This window comes from Hypanus sabinus, chromosome 2 (assembly GCF_030144855.1).
Source record: "Hypanus sabinus isolate sHypSab1 chromosome 2, sHypSab1.hap1, whole genome shotgun sequence".
Lineage (NCBI taxonomy): Eukaryota > Metazoa > Chordata > Chondrichthyes > Myliobatiformes > Dasyatidae > Hypanus > Hypanus sabinus.
This window is the reverse complement of record NC_082707.1, coordinates 178,904,288-178,927,573: the sequence shown is the minus strand read 5'-3', so window position 1 is coordinate 178,927,573 and position 23,286 is coordinate 178,904,288. Positions and strand designations below refer to the sequence as shown.

Sequence of the window (23,286 nt, the reverse complement as noted above, 5' to 3'; positions counted from 1 at the left end):
CGAAGGAGTTTACCACCATCGTCCTGGTAGTGGTGTACTTTCCACAGCTGGCCAATGTTAGGCAGGCACTAAAGGATCTGAGCCTCATGATCACCAACCACAAACAGCACACCCTGATGCCTTCCCGATCATTTCAGGGAATTTCAACCAGGCCAGCTTGAAGACATCTCTGACCAACTACCATCAGCATATCACATGTGGAACAGGAGGATCCAACACATTTGACCACTGTTAGACCACCATCAAAAATGCTTATTATGCTATCCCACACCCATACTTTGTCAAGACCAATCACGTGGCTGTACTTCTGCTCTGGGCGAACAGGCAGAGACCATAGTCTACGCACTAGCAGTAAATACCATGGTCAGTAGAGGTGAAGGAACACTTACAAAGCTGCTTTGAATCAGTGCACTGAACAGTATTCAGGGATTCTTCTTCAGATCTGAATGAATATGCCACGGTTGAAGTTATAATTCCAATCGAATTTATAGATGAAATTGGATGCATGTCAGCTCAGGCAAGGTCTGCAGGTGAAACCTAACATCATAAATTGTTCATAAACTCTTCTCAGGCTTCCAGCTGGGTACAGGTTTCAATTATAACTGACATTTCAATGACAAACTCTGCCATCTTTATCAGGGATGATGCCTGAGCAGGTCTAGTCCAATGGTATTTATACCCCCATAGGCCGTCCTTCCTAATTGGTTAGTCCTTGTCCAATCAGATTTCTGCTTTCCTACCTTGCTTACAAGTTGGATGTTTGGAAGTTTACATGTTTGGAAGCCCGAGAAGAGTTTATTCATTACATACGCCAGGAAAGCACTAGATTCTTTATCAAAAATGGTTGTAAAGCTTCACTTCCAGATGAGAATATCTTTTATGTACACTTTGAAAGGGAGAATAAAGCTACACTTTGCAAATCCTTGCAGCATCTGGTGACCCTGTCTTCACTGACTCAGCCGCTGACCTCAAAACACTTTTCAAGAGGGTGAACCCTCACCGGTCATCAGGCCCTGGTGGTGTACTTGATAGAGCATTGAAAACCTGTGCCAACTGCTGGTAGGACTGTTCAAGGGTATTTGCCATCTCTCACTGCTGCAGTCCTACCTCCTTCAAAAGGGCATCAGTGCTCAAGAAAAGCAGGGTGAACTGCCTTAACGAATATAGCCCAGATGCACTCACATCCATTGCGATGACTGATTTCAGAAATTGGTTATGGCTAGAATTAACTCCAGCCTAAACAAGCACCTAGACCAGTTGCATTTTGCCTACCACCACAAAACTTCACTGGCTCTCCACTCAATACTTACGTCAAGCTGCTGTTTATTAATTATTAATAATCAACTGGTCACAGTCCAAATCCCACCACCAGGGACATCTTCAAGAGGAGGTGAGTTAAGAAGGCGGCATTCTCAAATATTTTCTTTTTTTCTCTCTCCCTCTCTATCTGCCCTCCCCTCCCCCTCTCCCTTTCCCTTTCCCCCTTCTCCGTTTCTCCCTCTCTTTTCTCTCGCACTTTCCTTTCTCTCGCTCTGTCTCTCCCCCTCTCTCTCCCTCTCTCTCCCTCTCTTTCTCCCTCTTTCTCCCCTCTCTCTCTGTCTCTCGTAATTTAGTTTCTTAATGTATTGCACTCTACTGCAGCTGCAAAATTAATAAACAAAGATCACAACATATGTCAGTGATATTAAACCTGATTCTGATTTTGATTTAACAGGTGGTGCATATTTGGAATGAGTTGCCCAGAATTGTGGTTGAGGTGGGCACATTAGCCACATTTAAAAACCACCGAGAGAAGTACATGGATAAGAGAGGTTGAGGTTGCTAGGGGTCAAACATGGACAGATAGGACTAGTTCGCTGGGCAACACAGTTAGCATGGATGAATTGGCTGAATGGCCTTTTTATGTGCTGTATTATTCTATGAGTCTAAAACCAAAGTTGATGGAAGAAGGTTGTCTAAGGTTATAAAAGGATCAACTTGGAAAGTGGAGAAGGTAATAAGAGATAAAATTTATCTTCAACAAGTGCAGAGCAATTCACTTTGGAAAGTTAAAACTGACCAGGTCATATGCAGTGAATGGCAAGGCTGTGATCATTGTTATTGATCAACGGGACCTGGGGTACAAGTACATTGTTCCTTGAAAGTGTTAACACAGGGAGACGAGATGTTGAGGAAGGCCACATCATCCTTGGCTTCATCAGCCAAGGCATTAAGTTTAGGAGTTGGGGCATCGTGTGGAAATCGTTGGTGTGATTGCACTTGGTGTAATGTGTGCAGTTCTGGATGCACAGCTACAGGAAGGATGGCATTAACCTGGAGAGGATGGGGAAATCATTCATAGAATTATTGTCTTGTCTGGAGGGCTTTAGTTATAAGGAGAGACTGAATAAGCTGGGACAGTTTTCTCTGGAGCAGAGGAGACCAAGGGCTGTACTTACAGAGGCTTATAAAGTTTGGAGTTCATAGGTAGGGTAAAAAAATTACAGTATTTTTCCAGTATAAGTGTCTTAAACAGGAGGGCAGAGTTTTAAGGTGAGAGAGGAAAGATTTAAAGGTATTGGTATTGGTTTATTATTTTCATATGTATGAAGGTACAGTGAAAAGCTTGTTTTACATACTGTTTATACAGATCAAATCACTACATACACATTGAGATAGAATGAGGTAAAGCAATAACAATGCAGAATAAAGTTTAAAAGCTACTGATAAAGTGAAGCACAGGTAAATAATAAAATGCAAGATCTTAACTGGGCAGATTGTGAGATCAAGAGTCCATCTTATTATATTGACGCCTGTTGAAGAGCCTGATGTCTGTGGGGTAGAAGCTGTCCTTGAGCCTGGTGGTACATACCTTCTGCCTGTTGGGTGGGTGGGCTCTTTGATTATGTTGACTTCTTTACTGAGACAGCGAGAAGTATCAGCAGAATTCATGAAGGGGAGGTAGTTTATGTGATGTGCTGAGCTGTGTCCATAACTCTCTACAATTTCTAGTGGTCACAGGCAAAGCTGTTGCCCTCTGAAGCCTAGTGAGGAAGTGGTAACTTGCCTAGTTAGAAGGTGAGGGACAATTCTTCCAGCTCAATATAAGTCTTATAGAGTCAACAAGTTCAACAATTACACATCATAACGATTCTCCCAATTTTTGTTAGACACCAGCTGCTGGCAATAAATTTCATGTTACCAGCATCACTATCTCTAAACCCACCTTTTGTCCTCTCACTTCCCTCATATTGGAATTTGTTTATTATTGTCATGTGTACCAAGATACAGAGAAAAGCCTGCCCACCACCTTTTGCCTTACGGTCATCCTATTTGACATTTGCTGTTATGTTGGAAGATACAATGTCGACACAGAAGCTGGCACACCTCCCTCAACTCCACTCTGCCACTCAACAAGATCAAGATTGATCTGATCAGAATCTCAACTCTTTGTTCCAGTCTCAGCCCCGGTATATCACAAACTCATCTACAGCGGTCTCAGAAATATTCAGAGACTCTGCTTCCTCTACCCTAAGGGGAGAGGTGGGGAGTTCCAAAGATTTACAACCCTTCACAAGTCACACAAGGATATCCTTATCTCTCCACGTCCCAGCCAACATGTCATCTCATCTCTATGGATACCCCTGTCCACTACCCTCAGCCACTACCCAGATTCCACAACATCCACAACCCAGAATTCTAGATTTTTCCACAATAGGTATCACCCCATCAACACACAAAATGCTGGAGAAACTCAGCAGGGGAAAAAAATAGGTGACATTTTGGGCTAAGACCTTTCACCAGGACTGGCCAGAATGAGAAGGTGGGAGGAGGAGTAGGATACAAATTGGAAGATGAGGGGGAGGGTGTGTAGGTGGAGGAGGTGGTGAAAGAAGAAGCTGGATTGAGATAGTTGAGAAAGGTAAAGGGCTGAAGAAGAAAAATCTGATAGGAAATGACAGTAGAGCATGGAAGAAAAAGGAGGAGGAGCACCAGAGGAAGGTCATAGACAGGTGAAGAAAAGTGGTAAAAGGGGAGTCGTACCACTTACCCTCTCCCCACCTTCTTATTCTAGCTTCTTTCCCCTTTCCTTTCTATTCCAGATGAAGGGTCTTGGCCTGAAACGCCAACAGTTCTGGTCACCTCACTACAGGAGGGATGTAGATACTATAGAGAGAGTGCAGAGGAGAGTTACAAAGATGTTGCCTAATTGGAGGGCATGCCTTATGAGACTAGGTTGAGTGAACTCGACCTTTTCTCCTTGGAGCGACGGAGGATTTAAGGTGACCTGGTGGAGATGTATAAGATGATGAGAGGCATTGATCGTGTGGATAGCCAGAGGCTTTTTCCCAGGGGTGAAGTGGATAACACGAGGGGCCATAGTTTTAAGGAGCTTGGAAATAGCTACGAAAGGATATCGGGGTAAGTTTTTCACGCAGAGTGGTGGATGCGTGGAATGCATTGCTGGCGTCTTTTAAGAGCCTCTTATAGGCTTTGCGCTAGGGAAATTCTAGGCAGTCTCTAAAGAACTCATTCCACCGAGATATAATACTGAGTGTCATAGGAAGTCATTCCTACCTGTGGCCATCAAACTTTTCAACTCCTCCCTCGGAGTGTCAGACACCCTGAGCCAATAGGCTGTTCCTGGTCTTATTTCCACTTGGCATGATTAACTTATTTTTAATTATTTATGGTTTTATATTGCTATATTTCTACTCTATTCTTGATTGGTGCAGCTGTAACAAAACCCAATTTCCCTCGGGATCAATAAAGTATGCCTGTCTGTCTAGGTTACATGGTCGGCACAACATGTGGGCTGAAGGGCCTGCAATGTGCTGTAAATTTCTATGTTCTACCTTCTATGTTCTGTTTATTAATTTTCATAAATGCTGCCTGACCTACTGAGTTCCTCCAGCATTTCGTGTGTTTTGCTCTGGATTTCCAACATTTGCAGAATCCTCTCTGTCAGTCCTGTCTCATTCTTCCAAAAGCCAAAAGGTATAAGTCTAAGCTGTCCAAATTTTTTCTCATAAAAGATTGCTTCTGTCATATATTGATATGTGCTCCAATACTGATAAACGAATAAACATTCAGGTGAAATAAAAACTTGATTTTCAGAACACCTTTCATGGACTCAGACGTCTTCATATATTCTAAAGCCAAAATTGGCAGTCATCCATCTCACAAGGAAATGGTTTACACATTGGTGGTCCATTCCATGCTGGAGATTGTTGGGTGTGGCTCAGGAGCCCCACATGGGTATAGTCATCTCCATTGACTACGGATGAGATGGTGCGTGCTTTCCATCAGCCTTCTTCTCTAAATTCAAAGTCAATTTAATATCAAAGTATGTATATGTTACCATATACAACCTTGAGGTTCACTTTCTTGTGGACATTTACAGGAAGATAAAGAAATACAATAGATTTTATGAAAAAACTGTACATAAACAAAGATTGGCAAATAAACATGAGTGTGCAGGAAATGGAAGGATATAAACAGGGATTAATTTAATGGACATTTGATTACTTGTCCACCACGGTGATGCCTAGGTCCAAACGTGAGGTACAGTATGTTGTTTGGACAATCTAAATGCTGGCCCAGATAGACTGGAATGCAGGGTGTCGGGTGAGGTTAGATTGCTCTGAGCACCGAGCCAATTTGGACAGGTCGAGAATGGCTTCTCCGGCAGTGAAATCTAGGCTCGGACTGATTCGCTGCGGCAGGGCTGGGTCCCAGTGTGAGGTTTGGTCAATTTAAACACTGGCTCAGGTAGCCTGGGGGCTCCTCTCTCCACGATGCTAAGGTTGTGAGACTGCCCCAGCTGCTGTGCTTCATGACTGCGAACATTGTGGTAATTTGCCCCACTAATATGATGAACTGAATACCGAGGCTTTGGGCCTCCTCTGGGCTGCTCCAGGGATTGGATCAATGTGGTTCAGAATGCTCTTGTTGTTGCTCACTTCTATTGTTTGCATGATTTGTTTCGTTTTTTTTTCTCTTTCTCTGCGGGCACAGGGGCTTGGTCTTTTTTTATATTTTAAATGGGTTTTTTCGGGTTCCTTGCTTTGCTACTGTTAGCAAAAATGTTTCAAGTTCCACACATAAAATGCTAGAGGAACTCAGCAGGCCAGGGAGCATCTATGGAAAAGAGTACAGTTGACATTTTGGGCCAAGACCCTTCAGCAGGACTCTGAATTTCAGGTTGTATAACTTATACATTCTTTGATAATAAATGCACTTTGAATCTAATTTACCTTGCCAGACTTAAAAGACTGAATTATAGTGAGAGATTCAAGAGTATCAGGGCAAAGACATGAGTGTAGTTGCTATTACTACCGAGAAGGTGTTCGGGAAGTTCAAAGGTCTGAAGTACCTAGGTAAATAAAAGGTAATTCAAAGGTAAATAAGTACCTAGACCAGATGGACTGCATCTCAGGGTTCAGAAAGGGGTAATTGAAGAGATTGTGGAAGCATGAGTAACAGTCCCTGAAGCCAGCTCATCGTAGAGGATGTCTTTTGGGATGCGGCCATCCTCCATGTGCTGACAGCGCATGTGCTACACTCCCTGAGCAGAGTGTACACGCTTAGGAGGCCAGTAGAAGAAAGAACTTTAGCATTTGGTACTCAGTCTTCATAAGATCATGAAAGGCATAGATACAGTGAATCCTGAAGCAGTGTGGATAACTTGAATCACCAGTACTCTGAACTGAGTATAAACTGAGTATACAGACTCACTTTCAAGCACTCTTGTATGAGGTGATCCTTTAATAGTTTTATAACAGCAGGATAGAAGCTGTCCTTGAGCCTGGTGGTACGAGTTTTCAGGCTTTTGTGTTTTCAGTGCACTAGGAGAGGGGAAAGGAGAGAAAAGAGAATGTGTGGCGTGGGTGGGGTCTTTGATTATTCTAACTGCTTTACTGAGGCAGCAAGAAGTTTAGACAGAGTCCCTGGAGGGGAAAGTAGTTTCCATGATGTGCTGAGGTGTATCCACAACTCTGCAGTTTCTTACGGTCATGGGCAGTGTCATGTAAAGTTGCTTCGAGACTTTGTACAAGAATATTTTGCAGCCTTGTTCAATTTTGGTAATAATTTGTGCTTTCATTCTGTTTTTCCAAAGTGAATAACCTCACAATTTTCCATATTATGCTCCTTGATCCTCTCATCACCTGTTCGTCTCTGCAAACCCCCTCGGCCCTCTTGCATGGTTTTCAGCACCATGGGGTGACTACAGAGGTGGATGTTGGTGGAGTTAGTGCTGATATGAAATCAGAAGTCAGTGCCTTTTGGAAAGGGGGTAGGAGATTACAAATAGAACCTTTGACAGCTCACTCAGTTCTGATGCTATGTGAGTTGTGTCCAGCTCTTTAGTCTTGGGAGCTATAAACTTGGTAGTGAGCAGAAAAATGATTATGGTGAAGAACGTGTTTCTTGGTAACAGCAAAGCTGGTGTTAATTAGTCTTGTGTGTTTTGCGGGCAGCTGTAAGCAGAGGTTTTCCTTCCAACAATCCCCAACTCATTTCTAGTGCAGTGTGTTGAGGACTTTCCTGATTCAGGGAGCTGAAAATGAATATTAGTTCTAAATTCAAAATAGTTGTTATAGATTGGGTAAAGCAGGGTTTATCCACTGAAGTAGGGTGAGACTAGAACTATTAAGTCAAAGGTTAAGGGTGAAAGGTGAAATATTTAAGGGGAATCTGAGGGGGAGCTTCTTCACTCAGAGGGTAGTGAGAGTGTGAAATGCTGCCAGCAGAAGTGATGGATATGTAATTGATAGCAACATTTAAGAGAAATCAGAATCAAAATGAGGTTTATTATCACTGGCATGTGACGTGAAATTTGTTAACTTAGCAGCAGCAGTTCAATGCAATACATAATCTAGCAGAGAGAGAAGAAAATAATAAATAAAATAAAACATAATAATAAATAAACAAGTAAGTCAATTTCGTATATTGAATAGATTTTTAAAAATATGTGCAAAAATACTGTATAAAAATACTGTATAAAAACAAAAAATGCTGTATATTAAAAAAGTGAGGTAGTGTCCAAAGCTTCAATGTCCATTTAGGAATCGGATGGCAGAGGGGAAGAGCTGTTCCTGAATTGCTGAGTGTGTGCCTTCAGGCTTCTGTACCTCCTACTTGATGGTAACAGTGAGAAAAGGGCATGCACTGGGTGCTGGAGGTCCTTAATAATGGACGTTGCCTAAAGATGTCCTAGGTACTTCGTAGACTAGTGCCCAAGATGGAACTGACTAGATTTACAATCTTCTACAGCTTCTTTTGGTTCTGTGCAGTAGCCCCTCCATATCAGACAGTGATTATAGCCTGTCAGAATGCTCTCCATGGTACAACTGTAGAAGTTTTTGAGTGTATTTGTTGACATGCTAAATCTCTTCAAACTCTGAATAAAGTATGGACACTGTCTTGCCTTCTTTATGACTACATCAATATGTAGGGACCAGGTTTGATCCTCGGAGATATTGACACTGAGGAACTTGAAGCTGCTCAATCTCTGCACTTCTGATCCCTCTGTGAGGATTGGTATGTGCTCCTTCATCTTACCCTTCCTGAAATCCACAATCAGCTCTTTTGTCTTACTGATGTTGAGTGCCAGGTTGTTGCTGCAGCACCATTCCACTAGTTGGCATAGCTCACTCCTCTATACCCTCTCGTCACCACCTGAGATTCTACCAACAATAGTTGTATCGTTAGCAAATTTGTAGATGGTATTTGTGATGGATAGGTATATGGAAGGGAGGGTTATGGAGAGCTATAAACAAAGTGCAGCTATAAACTGAGCAAAAGACCAGGCTAGCACATACTAGATGGACTGAAGGGCCTTTTTCTGTTTTTCATAGAGAGGTGGGTATGAACTGCAGATCACTGCAGAGGTGGATACAATTAGAATGTGCAACAGGCATTTGGAGAAGTGCTTAAATAGGAAGGGGGCAAAGAGGATTAGCATAGACAGGCATGGCGGTCAGCACGAACGAGTTGAGGTGAATGGGCCCACTCCTGTGCTTTAGATACAATAATTAATCAAAACCAGCTGTACAAATTCCACATTATTAACTTGCTTTAAATTTCACAGCTGGCATGGCACATTGCAAACTTTTGTCTCTGGATGGTTAGCCGAGTCTCTAGGTTACAAATCTGGGAATTTAATCGCTGCACCACCACCATACTCTGTTGTCTTAGGCCAGATAAATCCCACAGTGGAAGTATCTTGGAGGATGAGTTCTGGGCATGCACTCAGGATAGATTCCTTCAGCAATGCTGATATCAACAGGAACAGAGGCCAGTTAGAGCTTGACTACAATAATGAGACGGGGTTCATTCGCAAACTTGTACGAGGGATCTTCTTAGTAAAAGTGACTATCATTGAATTTCATGTTGAATTTGAGTTTTAGAACTTAAAGCCAGTGGCAGAAGGGTGTGTTGGCTAACGTACATTGAGAAATTGGATTGAAAAACTTGCCAGTAGATAAACAGCGGCAGACGTTCAAAGTAATTTTCCTCAGTGTCAGTGAATGGACATTCCATTGAGAAATAAAATCTCTCAGGGAAAAGTGATCCATCCGGGTCTAACTATGGAAATTAGAGTTATTATTGGAGTAAAAGAATGTTGCTAAGAATAGTGTGCCTGAAGGAGGGGTTTAATACACAGTGATTGATTTCTGAAAGATTGATAGAACAAAGAGATAGACTGTGAGATAAATTACAAGGTAATTTTTAAAATTCTAAGAGTTTCTACAACTGTATAAAAGAGAAGCATTGCAAAAAACTGAAATGTAGCTCTGCTTAGAGACAAAGAGGAGAAAGGATAAGATAAAACAAAAACTTGCTGCCAATTTTCAGCAGGCTAAATAACTGTTCAGCATAGATTAGATGGGCCAAAGGGCCTGTTTCTACACAAAAATATTTTCTGTCTCTGACTATATCAGGCAACATCTGTGGAGAAGGATACAAAGTCATTGTTTCCAGCTTGATCATAGCAAAAATTTCCTATACTTTCTAAGCTTACCCCTATTGTCCACATGAGTTATCCTCTAGTCCACTGGTCCCTCACCCTGTGGCTAATGATGCAAAAATCTATGTCAGTGTCCCAGCAATATCTTCCATTAGTGTCCTGGGATAGATGCTGTCAGATCCTAGGGATTTTTCACGCTAATGTGACATATGGAGGAGAATTTGGCCATTCAGCCCTTTGTTTCTGTTTTGCCATAGCTGATTTATCATCCCTCTCATCCCCATTCTCCTGCCTTCTACACATAAACTTTGTCAAAGTTTAGGTTCTTTACTAATCAAAATCCTATTAACCTCTGCTTGACCTCCACAGCTGTCTGTGACAATGAATTCCATAAATTTTCCACCCTTTGGCTAAAGAAATTCCTTCTCTGTTCTAAAGGGATATCCTTGTATTCTGAGGCTGTGCCTTCTGGTCCTCTCCAAATCCAATCTTTCTAGGCCTTTCAGCATTCAATAGGTTTCAATGAGATTTTCCCAGTGAATACAGGCTCAGAGTCTTCAAATGCTCCTCATTCCTTGATTCTTTCATTCCCAGGATCTTTCTGGTGAACCTAGTGTGCTCCAATGTTTCTTGCATTTCCTCCTTTTTGAAACAGACTTCATTCTAATCTTTTACATCAACCCAATGATCTATTTTGTTCTAACAACCTTTTGAGTGCAACTTATCAAATGCCTTTGTTAAGACGAGGTGAATGGCGTCCAGTAGTTCTCCCCTGCCAGTTCAATCCTCAACAAACTTGATTAGATTTTCCTCTAATGAAACCTTGAGATATTGTGTAATCACATTATGATTTTCCAAATGCCTGTTTGCACATCTTTACTACTGGTAATGTATATTGGGAAAAGAGGTGAACTGATGGCGATGGCATATGCAATTACTATGCTTTACAATCATTTGGTCGGTACTTGGGTAGAAAAAAGAGTAGAAGGGTAAGGGCAGATGGAATTGGTGTTGATAGATGTTACAGTAAGCATGGATGATGTGGGACAAAGAGCTTGTACAACTCTATGGCTCCGCTTTGCATGAAGATTGTGAATGTTTGGGATTCAGGGCCATTGGTGTTCCATTACTGAGCATACTCAAGACTGCATGATAGATATTAGAACAGAAGGTAGATGATCTTGTAGCACAGTTAGAGATTGACAGATATGACGTTGTGGGCATCACTGAGTTGTGGCTAAAAAAGATTATAGTTAGGAGCTTAATATCCAAGGATGCACATTCTATCAGAATGCTAGGCAGATGGGGTGGAGATGCTCTGTTGGTAATAAATGAAATCAAATCCTTAGAAGTGACATGGGATCAGAAGATGTAGAATCCATGTGGGTAGAGTTAAGGAACTGTAAGAGGAGAAAGACCCTGATGGGAGTTAAATAGAGAGCACCAAGCAGTAGCCGGGATGTAGGCTACAAATTACAATGGGAGACAGAAAGTGTCAAAAGGGCAATGTTATGACAGTCTTGGGGGATTTCACTATGCAGGTCGATTGGGAAAATCAGGTCGGTGCTGATTTTGGATTCCAAGAGAGAGAGTTTGTAGAATGCCTATGAGATGGTTTTTCAGAGCAGCTTGTGGTTGAGCCCACTACAGGATCAGCTATTCTGGTTGTTGGTATATCTGGTTGTTGTGTAATGAACTAGATTTGATTAAGGAGCTTAAGGTAAAGGATCTCTTAGGGCCCAGTGATCATAATATGATAGAATTCACTCTGCACTTTGAGAATGAGAAGCTAAAGTCAGATGTATCAATATTACAATGGAGTAAAGGGAATTACAGAAGCTGGCCAAAAGTGATTGGGAAGGGACACTATCAGGAATGATGGCAGAGCAGCAATGATTGGAGTTTCTGGGAGCAATTTAGAAGATACAGGATAGATACATTCCAAAGAAGAAGAGGTATTCTCAAGGAAGAATGCCACAACCTTGGCTTACAAGGGAAATCAAAGCCAACATAAAAGCCAAAGAGAGGGCATTTAATAGAGCAAAAATTAGTAGGAAGTTAGAAGATAGGGAACATTTTAAAAACCAACAGAAGGCAAGTAAAAAGCCATAAGGAGGAAAAAATGAAATGCGAAGGTAAGCTAGCCAATACTATCAAAGAGGATACCAAAAGTTTTTCAGTTTAGAAGGAATAAAAGCTTAGACTATTTTCTAAATATGGAGAAAATTCAAAAATCTAAGGTGCTTAAATCTAGGGTTCGGGATTCCTGATGCTAGGTTGAGTCAGTGGTGAGGAAAGCAAATGCACTCTTAGCATTCATTTCAAGAGGACGAGAATATAAAAACAAAGCTGTAATGCTGAAACTTTATAAGACATTGTGGAGACTTCATTTGGAATATTGTGAGCAGTTTCGCGCCCTTTATCTATGAAAGTTCAGAACCATAGAACATTACAGCACAGTACAGGCCCTTTAGCCCTCCATATTGTGCCGACCCATATAAAAAAAGTACTAAACCCACACTACCCCATTAGCCTCTATTTTTCTTTCATCCATGTGCCTATCCAAGAGGCTCTTAAATGCCGCTAATGTTTTAGCCTCCACCACCATCCCTGGCAAGTCATTCCAGGCACTCACAACCCTCTGTGTAAAAAACTTACCCCTGATGTCTCCCCTAAACTTCCCTCCCTTAACTTTGTACATATGCCCTCTGTGCTGATATTGGAGAGAGTTCAAAGGAAGTTCATGAATGGCTTATCATATGAGAAGCATTTGATGGCACTGGACCTGTATTCGTTGGAATTTAGACGAATGAGATGGAATCTCATTGAAACCTATCAATGTTGAAAGGCCCAGATGGAGTGGATGTGGAGAGATGTTTCTTATAGTGGAGGAGTGTAGGGCCAGAGGGTACAATCTCAGAATAGAGGGACATCCATTTAGAACAGAAATGAGGAGGAATTTCTTTAGCTAGAGGGTGAGGAGTCTGTGGAATTTGTTGCCACTGGCGGCTGTGGAGGCCAGGTCATTGAATGTATTTAAAGTGGAGGTTGATAGAATTTTAATGTCAGGGTGTGAAAGGTTATTCAAGATTAAAGATTCAAGATTCAAAAACTTTATTGTCATTCCAACCATACATCAGCTCTGCAGGGCAGAATGAAACAGCGTTTCCCAGCGGCAAGTGCAATCATAACATAACAAATGCAACAAATAGTAAACACCACAATAAATAGTAAAACACAACAGCCACATGTCGATTAAAATCAAGTTATAAGAGTCCAGTGGAAGTTAAAAGTGTCCAAAGCAGAGTCAGGTAGAGCAGCTATTTAGCAGTCAGACTGCCTGTGGGAGGAAGCTGTTTAGTAGTCTTGTGGTTTTTGTTTTGATGCTCCTGTAACGTTTGCCTGATGGCAGAAGAACAAACAGTTTATGAAGAGGGTTTGAGGGGTCTTTAATGATGTACTGTGTCTTCTGGAGGCATCGACTCTGAAAGAGGTCTTGGACAGAAGGTAGGGAGACCCCAATAACCTTCTCTGCTCCCCTAACCACCCTCTGCAAGGCTTTTTTGTTGGCAGCACTGCAGCTGGAGGACCAGGTTGTGGTGCAAAAAGTTCAGCACACTCTCAACCACGCCTCTGTAGAATGTAGTTAAGATGTTAGTGGGGAGTGATGCTTGTTTAAGTTTCCTCAGAAAGTGTCATCTCTGCTGGGCCCATTTCACAATCCCTGTGGTGTTCCTGGACCAGGTGAGATTGTCCGAGATCTGCACCCCAAGGAATGGGGAGAAGGCAGGAGAATGGGGCTGAGAGGAAAATGGTTCAGCCATGATCAAATGCCAGAGCTGACTCAATGAGCCGAATGGCATAATTCTGCTCCAATATCTTATGGTATAAGGCGAACAGGAAAATAGAATGGCACCAAATGGCAGGAAAGGACTGAGGAGTCAAACACCTTATTCTCTTTCCATCACTTCAGTCCCTGGATTCAGATTTCCACTGACAACACGTCACTGTTGGCCTTTTTTCCCGTCAGGTGATAATGTTTCTCTCTCTGTACCTTTCAACATGCCTTTCAAATCTTTATATTGGTTTAAAAATCTTAATTAGATAATTTCAAATAAGCATAAACTATTGTTGTGTAATCTGCCTTTATAATTTAATTGTAAAATTCCTCAATTATTCTAATAAATCTGCAGTGTCCCCAGACAATAAGACCTCTCAAAAATCCCTGTGCTCCCACTGAGCTCAACGATCATATTTTTTCACCATATACATTTACATTAATTAGGAATAGGTTTGGTATGTTGGACATGCAAACAAAAACAGCAATATTCAACAATTGTAAAGAATAAAGATTTAGAGATTAAAGTGCAGCTATGGAATAAAATGTACATAATACAAAAATACCATCATGTATTTACAGTGTGGTTTAATATGTTTTCAGTGTAGTGTCCGGGGTAATAGAGGTGGTTGGGGAGGACTAACTAGAACAGTCAATCAGATTAACTGCCTGAGGGTAGGAATTTAAGATGGTGTAATTTTTTTGTTGTTGCCATTGTTGCTGGTACCCCTTTGTGTGGAACATGTGAATATCTCTGCAATTCCATATAGACATCTTCCATTGAGACTCCTTCTCCTGCCACATTAGCATTCTGCTTAAAAATAGATCAGCTCATGCACCTAAGCAGCCACCCATTAACAAACGCTTGTGTGCTTGCTGCCTGGTTAACTGTGTTCCAGACCTTAATCACTGTGTCCCTGATGAGAGATTCCAGCAGCCTTCCTACAATTAACTTTGAAGCAACAACTGTTTCATTTTGTAACCTTTTACTTCTACTATCAACCTTTTGTTAAAACTAATCAGTAACATGGGGCAGTTTCAATTTCCGCCAGAATGGGCTACCGGTCTGTAGCCAGTGTATACATGGAGCCTTGAAGCAGAGGCTACTGGGCATTCTGCATTCCAGATGTAGAGCAATTGAAATTTTTGTGGTGTGCTTTCAATCTTTAACGGAAGCAGAGAACTCAGGAAGGCAAATTCCTGCAGCGTTGGTCACAGGTTTACTTCGATCTGATATGCTTTGACATTTATATTTCTGTGAACAAAGTTTATTATCTTATAACAGTACAGGAAAAATCACAGGCATGAACAGCAACTTGACTTTTAACTTTGGAAAAGTCATTACTGAAATAATAATTGGAGGATAGTTATTTTTCTGATTTTGGATTTGGTGCCTCCCGGTATCTGTCAGTGTGGCGAGACACAGGCCTTGGCTTTGGTATTAGTATCACACACCCAGATGCAGAAACCTATGCAAATGCACATAGACACTCGGGCAAGACTCCTATACATGTTGGTACACATGCAGCATGTCAGTTGTGGAGCTGTACACGCACATACTGTGTGAGTCCAGTAAAACACACACTTACACACACAGACTGCTCACTATGTCACCGATTGCTTCTAGGCATGCATTATAACAGTCTACAATATACTGTGTGGGAGTCTTACTTCGGTGGTGACAAATTATTAGGGATGATTCTTAGAGCATTTGGAGAAGCCTACTTTGATTAGGAATAGTCAGCATGGCTCTGTGAGGGGCAGATCATGCATGCCTCATGATACTGATTAAAATTCTCTGAGACTGTAACGAGCACATTGATGAAGGTAGAGCAGTGAATGTGGTGTACAGTATATGGATTATGGTAAGACATTTGACAAGGTTTCCCATGGCAGGCTCATTCAGAAAGCTAGGGGGCATGGGATACAGGGAAACCTGACTGTGTGGATACAGAATTGACTTGCCCTCAGAAGACAGAGTATGGTTGTAGATTGAGCGTATTCTGCCTGGAAGTCTGTGACCAGTGGTACTGCAACCTCTGATCTTTGTGATTTCCATAAATGATTTGGATGAGGAAGTGGAAGGGTGGGTTAATTAATTTACGGATGACACAAAGTTGGTGGAGTTGTCAATGGTGTAAAAGGTTGTTGTAGATGACAATGGGACATTGAGAGAATGCAGAGCTGGGCTGAGAAGTAGCAGATGGCGTTCAATCCAGAGAAGTGTTGATTCAATTTGGAAGCTGAATTTGAAGGCAGAATAATACATAGCGAATACTAGATTCTTAGCAATGTGGAGGAACAGAGGGATCTTAGGGTCCATGACCAAGGATTTTTCAAAGTTGCCACCAAAGTTGATAGAATTGTAAAAGGGGATATTGTGTGTTGGTTTCACTTGTCATTGGATTGAGTCCAAGAGCTGCTGGGTAATGTTGCTGCTCTTTAAAACTCTGATTGCTTCATTGTAGGAAAGATGTGGAAGCTTTAGAGATTTACCACGATGCTGCCAGACCTAAAAGACATGTCTTATAAAGATAGGTTGAGTGAACTAGGGTTTTTTGGAGTGAAGTGGGATGACAGGAGACTTGATAGAGGTGCACAGGATTATAATAGGCATAGATCGAGTGGCTAGCCAGAGATCTTTACCCCAGGGCAGAAATGGCTAAGAAAAGGGGGAATAATTTTAAGGTGTTTGAATGAAAGGCAGAGGTAGGTATCTTACCCAGAAAGTGGTGAGTGCATGGAATGCCCTACTAAGGGTGTTGGTAAAGGCAGATGTATTAAGGGCATTTGAGAGACCCTGAGATAAGTACATAGATGATAAAAATGGAGAACTACAAAGGTATGTGGAAGGGAAGGGTTAGCTTAATCTTAAGAGTAGGTTAAAAGGTTGGCACAACATCATGGGCTGAAGGGCCTGTAATGTGCTGTACTGTCCTGTGTTCTACCTTTACACCTATGTACAATTTTCTATATTTCATATTTTCTTACAACAGAAGAAGGAGGCCATTCAGGCCCAATGAACCTAAGCTGGCTTACAGCCATACCTCCGCTAATTTTATCTGTAATCTATTTGCCACATAATCATATCAATTTTATCTGCCACAATACACCAGGGGCAGGGTACAGCATCCAATTAACCTACCAAACTGCACATCTTTGGGATGTGGGAGGAAACCAGTCTACCTAGGGAAACCCATGGGGTGATAAGGAAAATGTGTCAACTCCACACCAACGGTACTTGAAGTCGTGAATGAGCCATGATTGCTAGAGCTGTGGGGCAGCGGCTGTATCCCTGTGCCACCTGCAGATTGCACTGTGTAAACGTACACTGTGAACAACACAGACAGTGCATTGATTGATTCATTAGCTTTATTTGGCATGTGTACACCAAATCATGGAAACATACAGTGAGGTGTATTTTTGTCCAAGGATCCGCTGAGACTAGCCCACAAGTGTCACATGCTTTCAGCACGAATGTAGCATGGCCACTGCTCATTAACCCTAACCTGTATGTCCTTGAAATGTAGGGGAAAACTGGAGCACCTGGAGGAAACTCACATGGTCACGGGGAGAGTGTACAAACTCCTTGCAGACAGTAGCAGCGATTGAATCCTGATTGCTAATTGCCGGCATTATAAAGCATTACCTTCACTGCTACGCTACTGTGCCGCTCACATTAGGTGAACAGTGTGTATATACACAGTTTTGTGCAGAGGTCTTAAGCTGGGGTGTCTAAGACTTTTGCACAGTACTGTATTTGTCAACGTGGAGCAGAGAGTGAGTTTGTAAATCTGGTGGGAGCAAAGGCTATTGGGAATGGTGGGTATAGAATACCATGGGAGGGGTTGAGATAGGTGGCAGAGAAGGAGTGCCGGGGCAGGTCGGTGGGGGCGGGGGGTGGTCATTGATGCAGGTGCAGACACACCCAGCCATGATACACCAAAAAAGGTCACTTGACTCCAAACAATTGGTTTATTGATCATTACAGAATGTCTCTCTGGTGCTTCCTTCACCTGTTCCTCCTTCTCCTTTTCCCAACCATGGTTCCCCTCTCCCTGCCTTCTTCCTACTCTCAGTCCACATCAGATCCATATCAGAATCAGGTTTATCATCATTCACATATGTCATGAAATTTGTTTTCTTTTTGTGGCAGTAGTAGAGTGCAATACATAAAGTTACTAGCTACATATGTGTACCTAAGACCTTTGCATTCTTCTGTTTGTGTGTGTGTGTGTATATATATAATCTATGGTTGGGGAGTCTAGGACCAGAGGGTACAGTCACAGAATAAAGGGATGTCCCTTTAGAACAGAGAGTGATGATTCTGTGGAATTCATTACAACAGGTGGTTATGGAAGCCAAGTCATTGGTTATATTTAAAACAGAGGTTGATAGGTCTTGATTAGTATACTTATCAAAGGTTCTGGGGAGAAAACAGAAGAATGTTGAGAGGGATAATAAAGCAGCCCTGGTGGAATTGCAGAGCAGACATGATGGAACAAATAGCCTAATTCTGCTCCTAAGTCTTATGGCTTTATGGACTCTATGCTGCCTATCACCCTCTCTGAGCTCCCTCTCCATTCCTCTTTCCCTCACTACAAAACAGTATACAGATATTGCTGTAAGCATTGTGAATTAAAGATATGGAGGAGAGAAGCTGAGCACTGTGGGAATTTGATAGACAGCCCTCAAAAGATTGGCACAGTCTCAGGATCTGTGTTTTGACAAGCAGCCCTTCCCATGTATGGAACTGTCAGAGAATGTGTGGCATTTCTGTTCTACCTCCCTAATTATATCTCCAAAAGCAGCATTCACCGAGATTAGATGGGTGATACTGCAGGCGTCTTTTTCTAAACATTGCATGTTGTCAAGATGTGCAGGAAAGGTGTTTTAGCACTTTCCAAATAACTGTAGTTCCTCAATCAACCCATTTCAGTCAGTCAACCCTTAGCTGGGCAGTAAGGAGTTTATTGAGTAGCCAGTCTGTGATATCTCTATTGCTGCCAGGATTACCAGCTGTTTTAGAACAAGTAAAGCATGCTTCATTCAATTAACTTCATCTAATAAAATCATTATCATATAGTATATAATGATAATAATAATCATTATCATTAAAAACATTTTGCTTTTAATTGGGTCTTGTCTCATTACTGGCAATATGTTTGAATCAAGACTCAGCACGTTGAATGCAGCAATACAGCAGGGGCACAGGAGCTTTGACCCAGCCCAGTCCATGCCATGCATGGTGCCCACTCAGCTAGTCCCAATTTCTTGCATTCAACCCATATCCGTCTAAGCCCCACCTCCAAATATCAATCAAGGCATTTTTAAATCATACTATTGTACCAGACTCGACCACTTCTTCTGGCAGCTCAGCCTGTATATTCACCACCCTCCACGTGGAAAAAACTGTCCCTCAGGTCCCTTTCAAATCTTTCCCTTCCACCCTAAATCTAAGCCCCCTTCTCCCTTATCCTGGGGAAAAACTGTTATCATCTTCCTAATCTATTCTCTCAAAATTTTAAACATCTGTAATGTTGTCCCTCGTTCTCCTAAACTTCAAAGAATAAAGACCCAGCCTGATAGGTCCCTATAACTCAGGCCTTCTAGTCCTGGCAACATGCTCATAAATACTCCCTGCAATTTCACAGACTGCAATTTTTATTCACTTTTCAGTCACAGATCCCCATTACTCCTCCCATTTCTCCCTCACCTCAACACTCTAGAGCAGGGGTGGGCAAACTTTTTGACTTGTGGGCCACAAAGGGTTCTAAAATTTGACAGGGGGGCCGGACCAGGAGCAGATGGACGGAGTGTTTTGGTAATACACCTCATAAGAGAAAATAAAATATCATGGGATATGTAGAAAACATATGCTTTAATTTCAATTGAAAATGAACAAATGCATTACAGCAAAATATCTGTCTTTGAAGTCCCATGGTATTTAGCTATTTATTGAAATGACTTTTAAAACACTGAAAATTAAATGAATAAAATACAGCTTTTTTAATAGTGACAGTTATTATTTTAAAGCACTGAAAATTCTGTTATCCTTCAAGATACTATCATCATCACTCTCCTGACTGTCTTTATTTCAAAAACGGTAGGAGATGCAGGTCTACTTGTCCTGCTCCTTCTTATTCAATTGTCCCCTGTGCCAAAACTCAACAACGACCAGCACAAGGACAGAACAGTGACAGCGCGCCAGTATGAGGAGCGCATTATTTGATCTGGAGCGCATTTTTTATTTTGAGAACATACGTGCACCTGCGCACTACTCATGTCCATCACTTAACAGAAATGACATGTAACATGTAAGGCTTATTGAAAAAAATATTTTCAAATGCGTTTTTTACATAACACAACGAAGAAACTTATTTTTAATTTCAGTGGGAACAGTGTTGTTGGTCTCCCTTTTTAGCCAACGCATCAAAGTCTGGATTTAGTTTTGTTGTGGCGATTCTCAGGATGGATCTGAGGTGTTGGTCAGTTAACTTGGATCTGTGGCTGGCTTTGTTGATGTTCATGACGCTGAACGCCTGTTCACACAAATAGGTCGAGCCGAACAACGCCAGCATCTTCTGTGCCGTCCTCCGGAGGTTTGGAAACACCTCTTTACCAAGTGAAGCATAAAAGTCATTCAGTTTAAGAGAGTTGAACTTCTCTTTTAAGACAGGGTCAGACTGAAGGTCGATCAGTTCCAGCTGTAGCTCCTCTGGTGCTGTTTCAGGATCTTGTGACAGGGGACAGGCCACCAACTGAAGTGACTTGTCATTTTTTTCAAAATCAGAAAAGTGACGGCAGAATTCTCTGTGCAGCGCATCCAGTGACTCGCTGTATGTTTTCACATTTGCGCCAGCCTCTTCCAGCGTGGCTAGTGTGGGAAAATGAGTGAATAACTTATTCGAAATTTGCCTGGAGAAAAAAGCCAGCTTGGATTTAAAGGCTTTCACGTTTGTGTACATGTCATGCACAAACTGATCCTTCCCCTGTATCTTCACGTTCAGTTCATTCATGTGTGAAAATATATCCACAGCAAACGCAAAGTCACAAATCCCGCTCTTGTTGCTCAGCTCAGGAAATTCGCCGGCCTTCCTCAGTAACTCCAAAAATGCACCGATCTCCTCTTTGAGCTCCCATATTCGTTGAAACACTTTGCCCAAACTTAACCATCGGACACGGGAGTGATAAAGTAGGTCCTGGTGATCCGCATCAGTTTCCTCCAGGAACGTGATGAACTGACGGTGCTGAAGTCCCCTTGCACGTATAAAGTTGACAAGTTTTACAACAGGATTCACAACATGATTCAGCTGTAATACCGATTTACATAGAGATTCCTGGTGGATGATACAGTGAAGGAAAATAACATCCTGGTCAGGATTTTCATCTTTCACTTTATTCTGTATTCTCCTCAGCAGGCCAACATTTTTCCCCGTCAAATTAGGAGATCCATCTGTGGTGACGTTGATAAGTTTACTCCAAGGGAGCTTCATATTTTCGATGACAGCAGACACACGGTCATACAAATCCTCTCCCCGTGTTTTTCCTTTCAGAGACTTCATTGTCAAAAACTCCTCCGTTATTTCAAAAGTATTGTTAATTCCTTGGATAAAAATGAGGAGCTGAGCAGTGTATTTTACATCGTTGCTTTCATCCAGTGCTAATGAATATAACGTGAACGACTCTGCCTTTTTATTTAAGTCGCTGGTTACATCTTCATCTAACAGTTCCACACGGCGAGTCACTGTCCTGCGTGATAAACTGATTTTTTCAAATTTGTCTTTGCTCTCCGGACACAATACACCTGCTGTCTCCACCATACATTCTTTTAAAAACTCGCCTTCAGACAGAGGCTTGCTGGCCTTTGCTAATTTGAATGACAGCATAAAACTCGCCTTGGTACTTGAGTCATGAATGGCAGTTTGACGGTGAAAAAAATTTTGTTGAGCCTGTAAATTAGCTGCCAACCTCTGAGCATTAGCTTCCCGTTCTTTCATTGACTGGTTGCTAGCATAGTTGGCATGTTTTGTGGCAAAGTGACGGCTGATATTATATTCTTTAAAAACTGCCACAGTCTCTTGGCATATCAGGCATACAGCAGTTGATCAGTTGATCGGTGTTCGGTAAAAAGATATTTAGTTGTCCACTCCTTATTAAACACCCGACATTCTCTATCCACTTTTCTTTTCTTAGCTCCACTCATCTTTACAGAAGGGGTGAGAGGTCAAAGAGTAAAGTGCAAATGTGGAGTAATACGCTGCACCTCAACAAAGGTCAATGTATATAGAGTGCGTCGTCTATTGGGAAAACGCCAGAATTGCGGGGAAAAAACGTTAACAAGGTTTATTAATATAATTTCATCAAGTTCTGCGGGCCGGATTAAAAAGCTTAACGGGCCGCATATGGCCCGCGGGCCGTAGTTTGCCCATGCCTGCTCTAAAACTTGCTGGCAGCTGGTTCCTTCCTCTTCATTCACAATATCTTCATTCCTGTATCCAGCCTGGAGGCTGTCCTGTTTTATCACTGTTAAAACATCTACAGACTGAGCTACATGCAACAAATGGAAGTAGAATTTCAAAGTCAAAGTCAGTTCTTAAATAACATATACAGTATGTCACTATATACTACCTTGAGATTCATTTTCTTGCAAGCATTAACAGGAATATGAAGAAATACAATATAATTTGTGAAAACTTTACAAAAACAAAAATTGGCAAACAATTAGTGTGTAAAAAACATCGTGCAACTAGTTTTAAAAAATAATACTGAGAACATGAGTTTTTAGTATTATATAATTATATTTTTATATATAATATATACTATATATACTTTATTCTCTGTCTGCCTGTTCTCCCCTCCTGACATGGATTCACTCTTCACTTGCCAGCTCTTTCTCCATCCCAACCCCTCACCTCTTCATACTGGCTGCCCACCTTCAGTTATTGTTGTCCTGATAAAGAGACTTGACCTGAAATAGAACATAGAACTTTATTGCCCTTTGGTCCACAATGTTATTCCAGCCTTATAACCTACTCCAGGAATAATCTAACTCTTCCCTTTTATGTAGCTCTCCAGTTTTTTTTTATCAAATATTAACACACCATTTCCCTTCAACAAATAATGGAAATGAAGGGATTAATTTATGATAAGTGTCTGATGGCTTTGGGCCTGTACTCACTAGAGTTTAGAAGAATGAGTGGGGATCTCATTGAAATCTATCGAATATTGAAAAGCCTAGATAGAGTAGATGTGGAAAGGATGTTTCTTAAAATGGAGGAGACTAGGACCAGAGGGTACAGCCTCAGAATAGAGGGATGTCCCTTTAAAATAGAGATGAGGAGGAGTTTCTTTAGCCAGAGGGTGGTGAATCTGTGGAATTGATTGCCACAGATGGCTGTGGGGATAAAGTCATTGGGTATATTTAAAGCAGAGTTTGATAGGTTCTTGATTAGTAAGAGCATCAAAGGTTGCAGGAAGAAGATGGGAAAGTGGG

General features: G+C 41.6%; 2 protein-coding genes across 13 annotated transcripts in view; one reads left to right on the top strand and one right to left on the bottom strand.

Moving 5' to 3' along the window:
* Positions 1-23,286, top strand: part of ttll5 (tubulin tyrosine ligase-like family, member 5) — a 439,573-nt gene that overhangs the window by 337,090 nt on the left and 79,197 nt on the right. The window lies entirely within an intron of this gene.
* LOC132388005 (general transcription factor II-I repeat domain-containing protein 2-like) overlaps positions 19,599-23,286 on the bottom strand; it is a 69,521-nt gene continuing 65,833 nt past the window's right edge. For 4 of the 5 annotated variants that reach the window (XM_059960349.1, XM_059960354.1, XM_059960342.1 and 1 more), the window contains one exon: positions 19,599-22,340. In XM_059960349.1, the coding sequence (XP_059816332.1) occupies positions 20,180-21,790 (1,611 nt within the window). In that variant the 5' untranslated portion in view covers positions 21,791-22,340 and the 3' untranslated portion in view covers positions 19,599-20,179. The remainder of the gene's footprint in view (positions 22,341-23,286) is intronic. The other variant, XM_059960363.1, reaches the window with a different exon arrangement.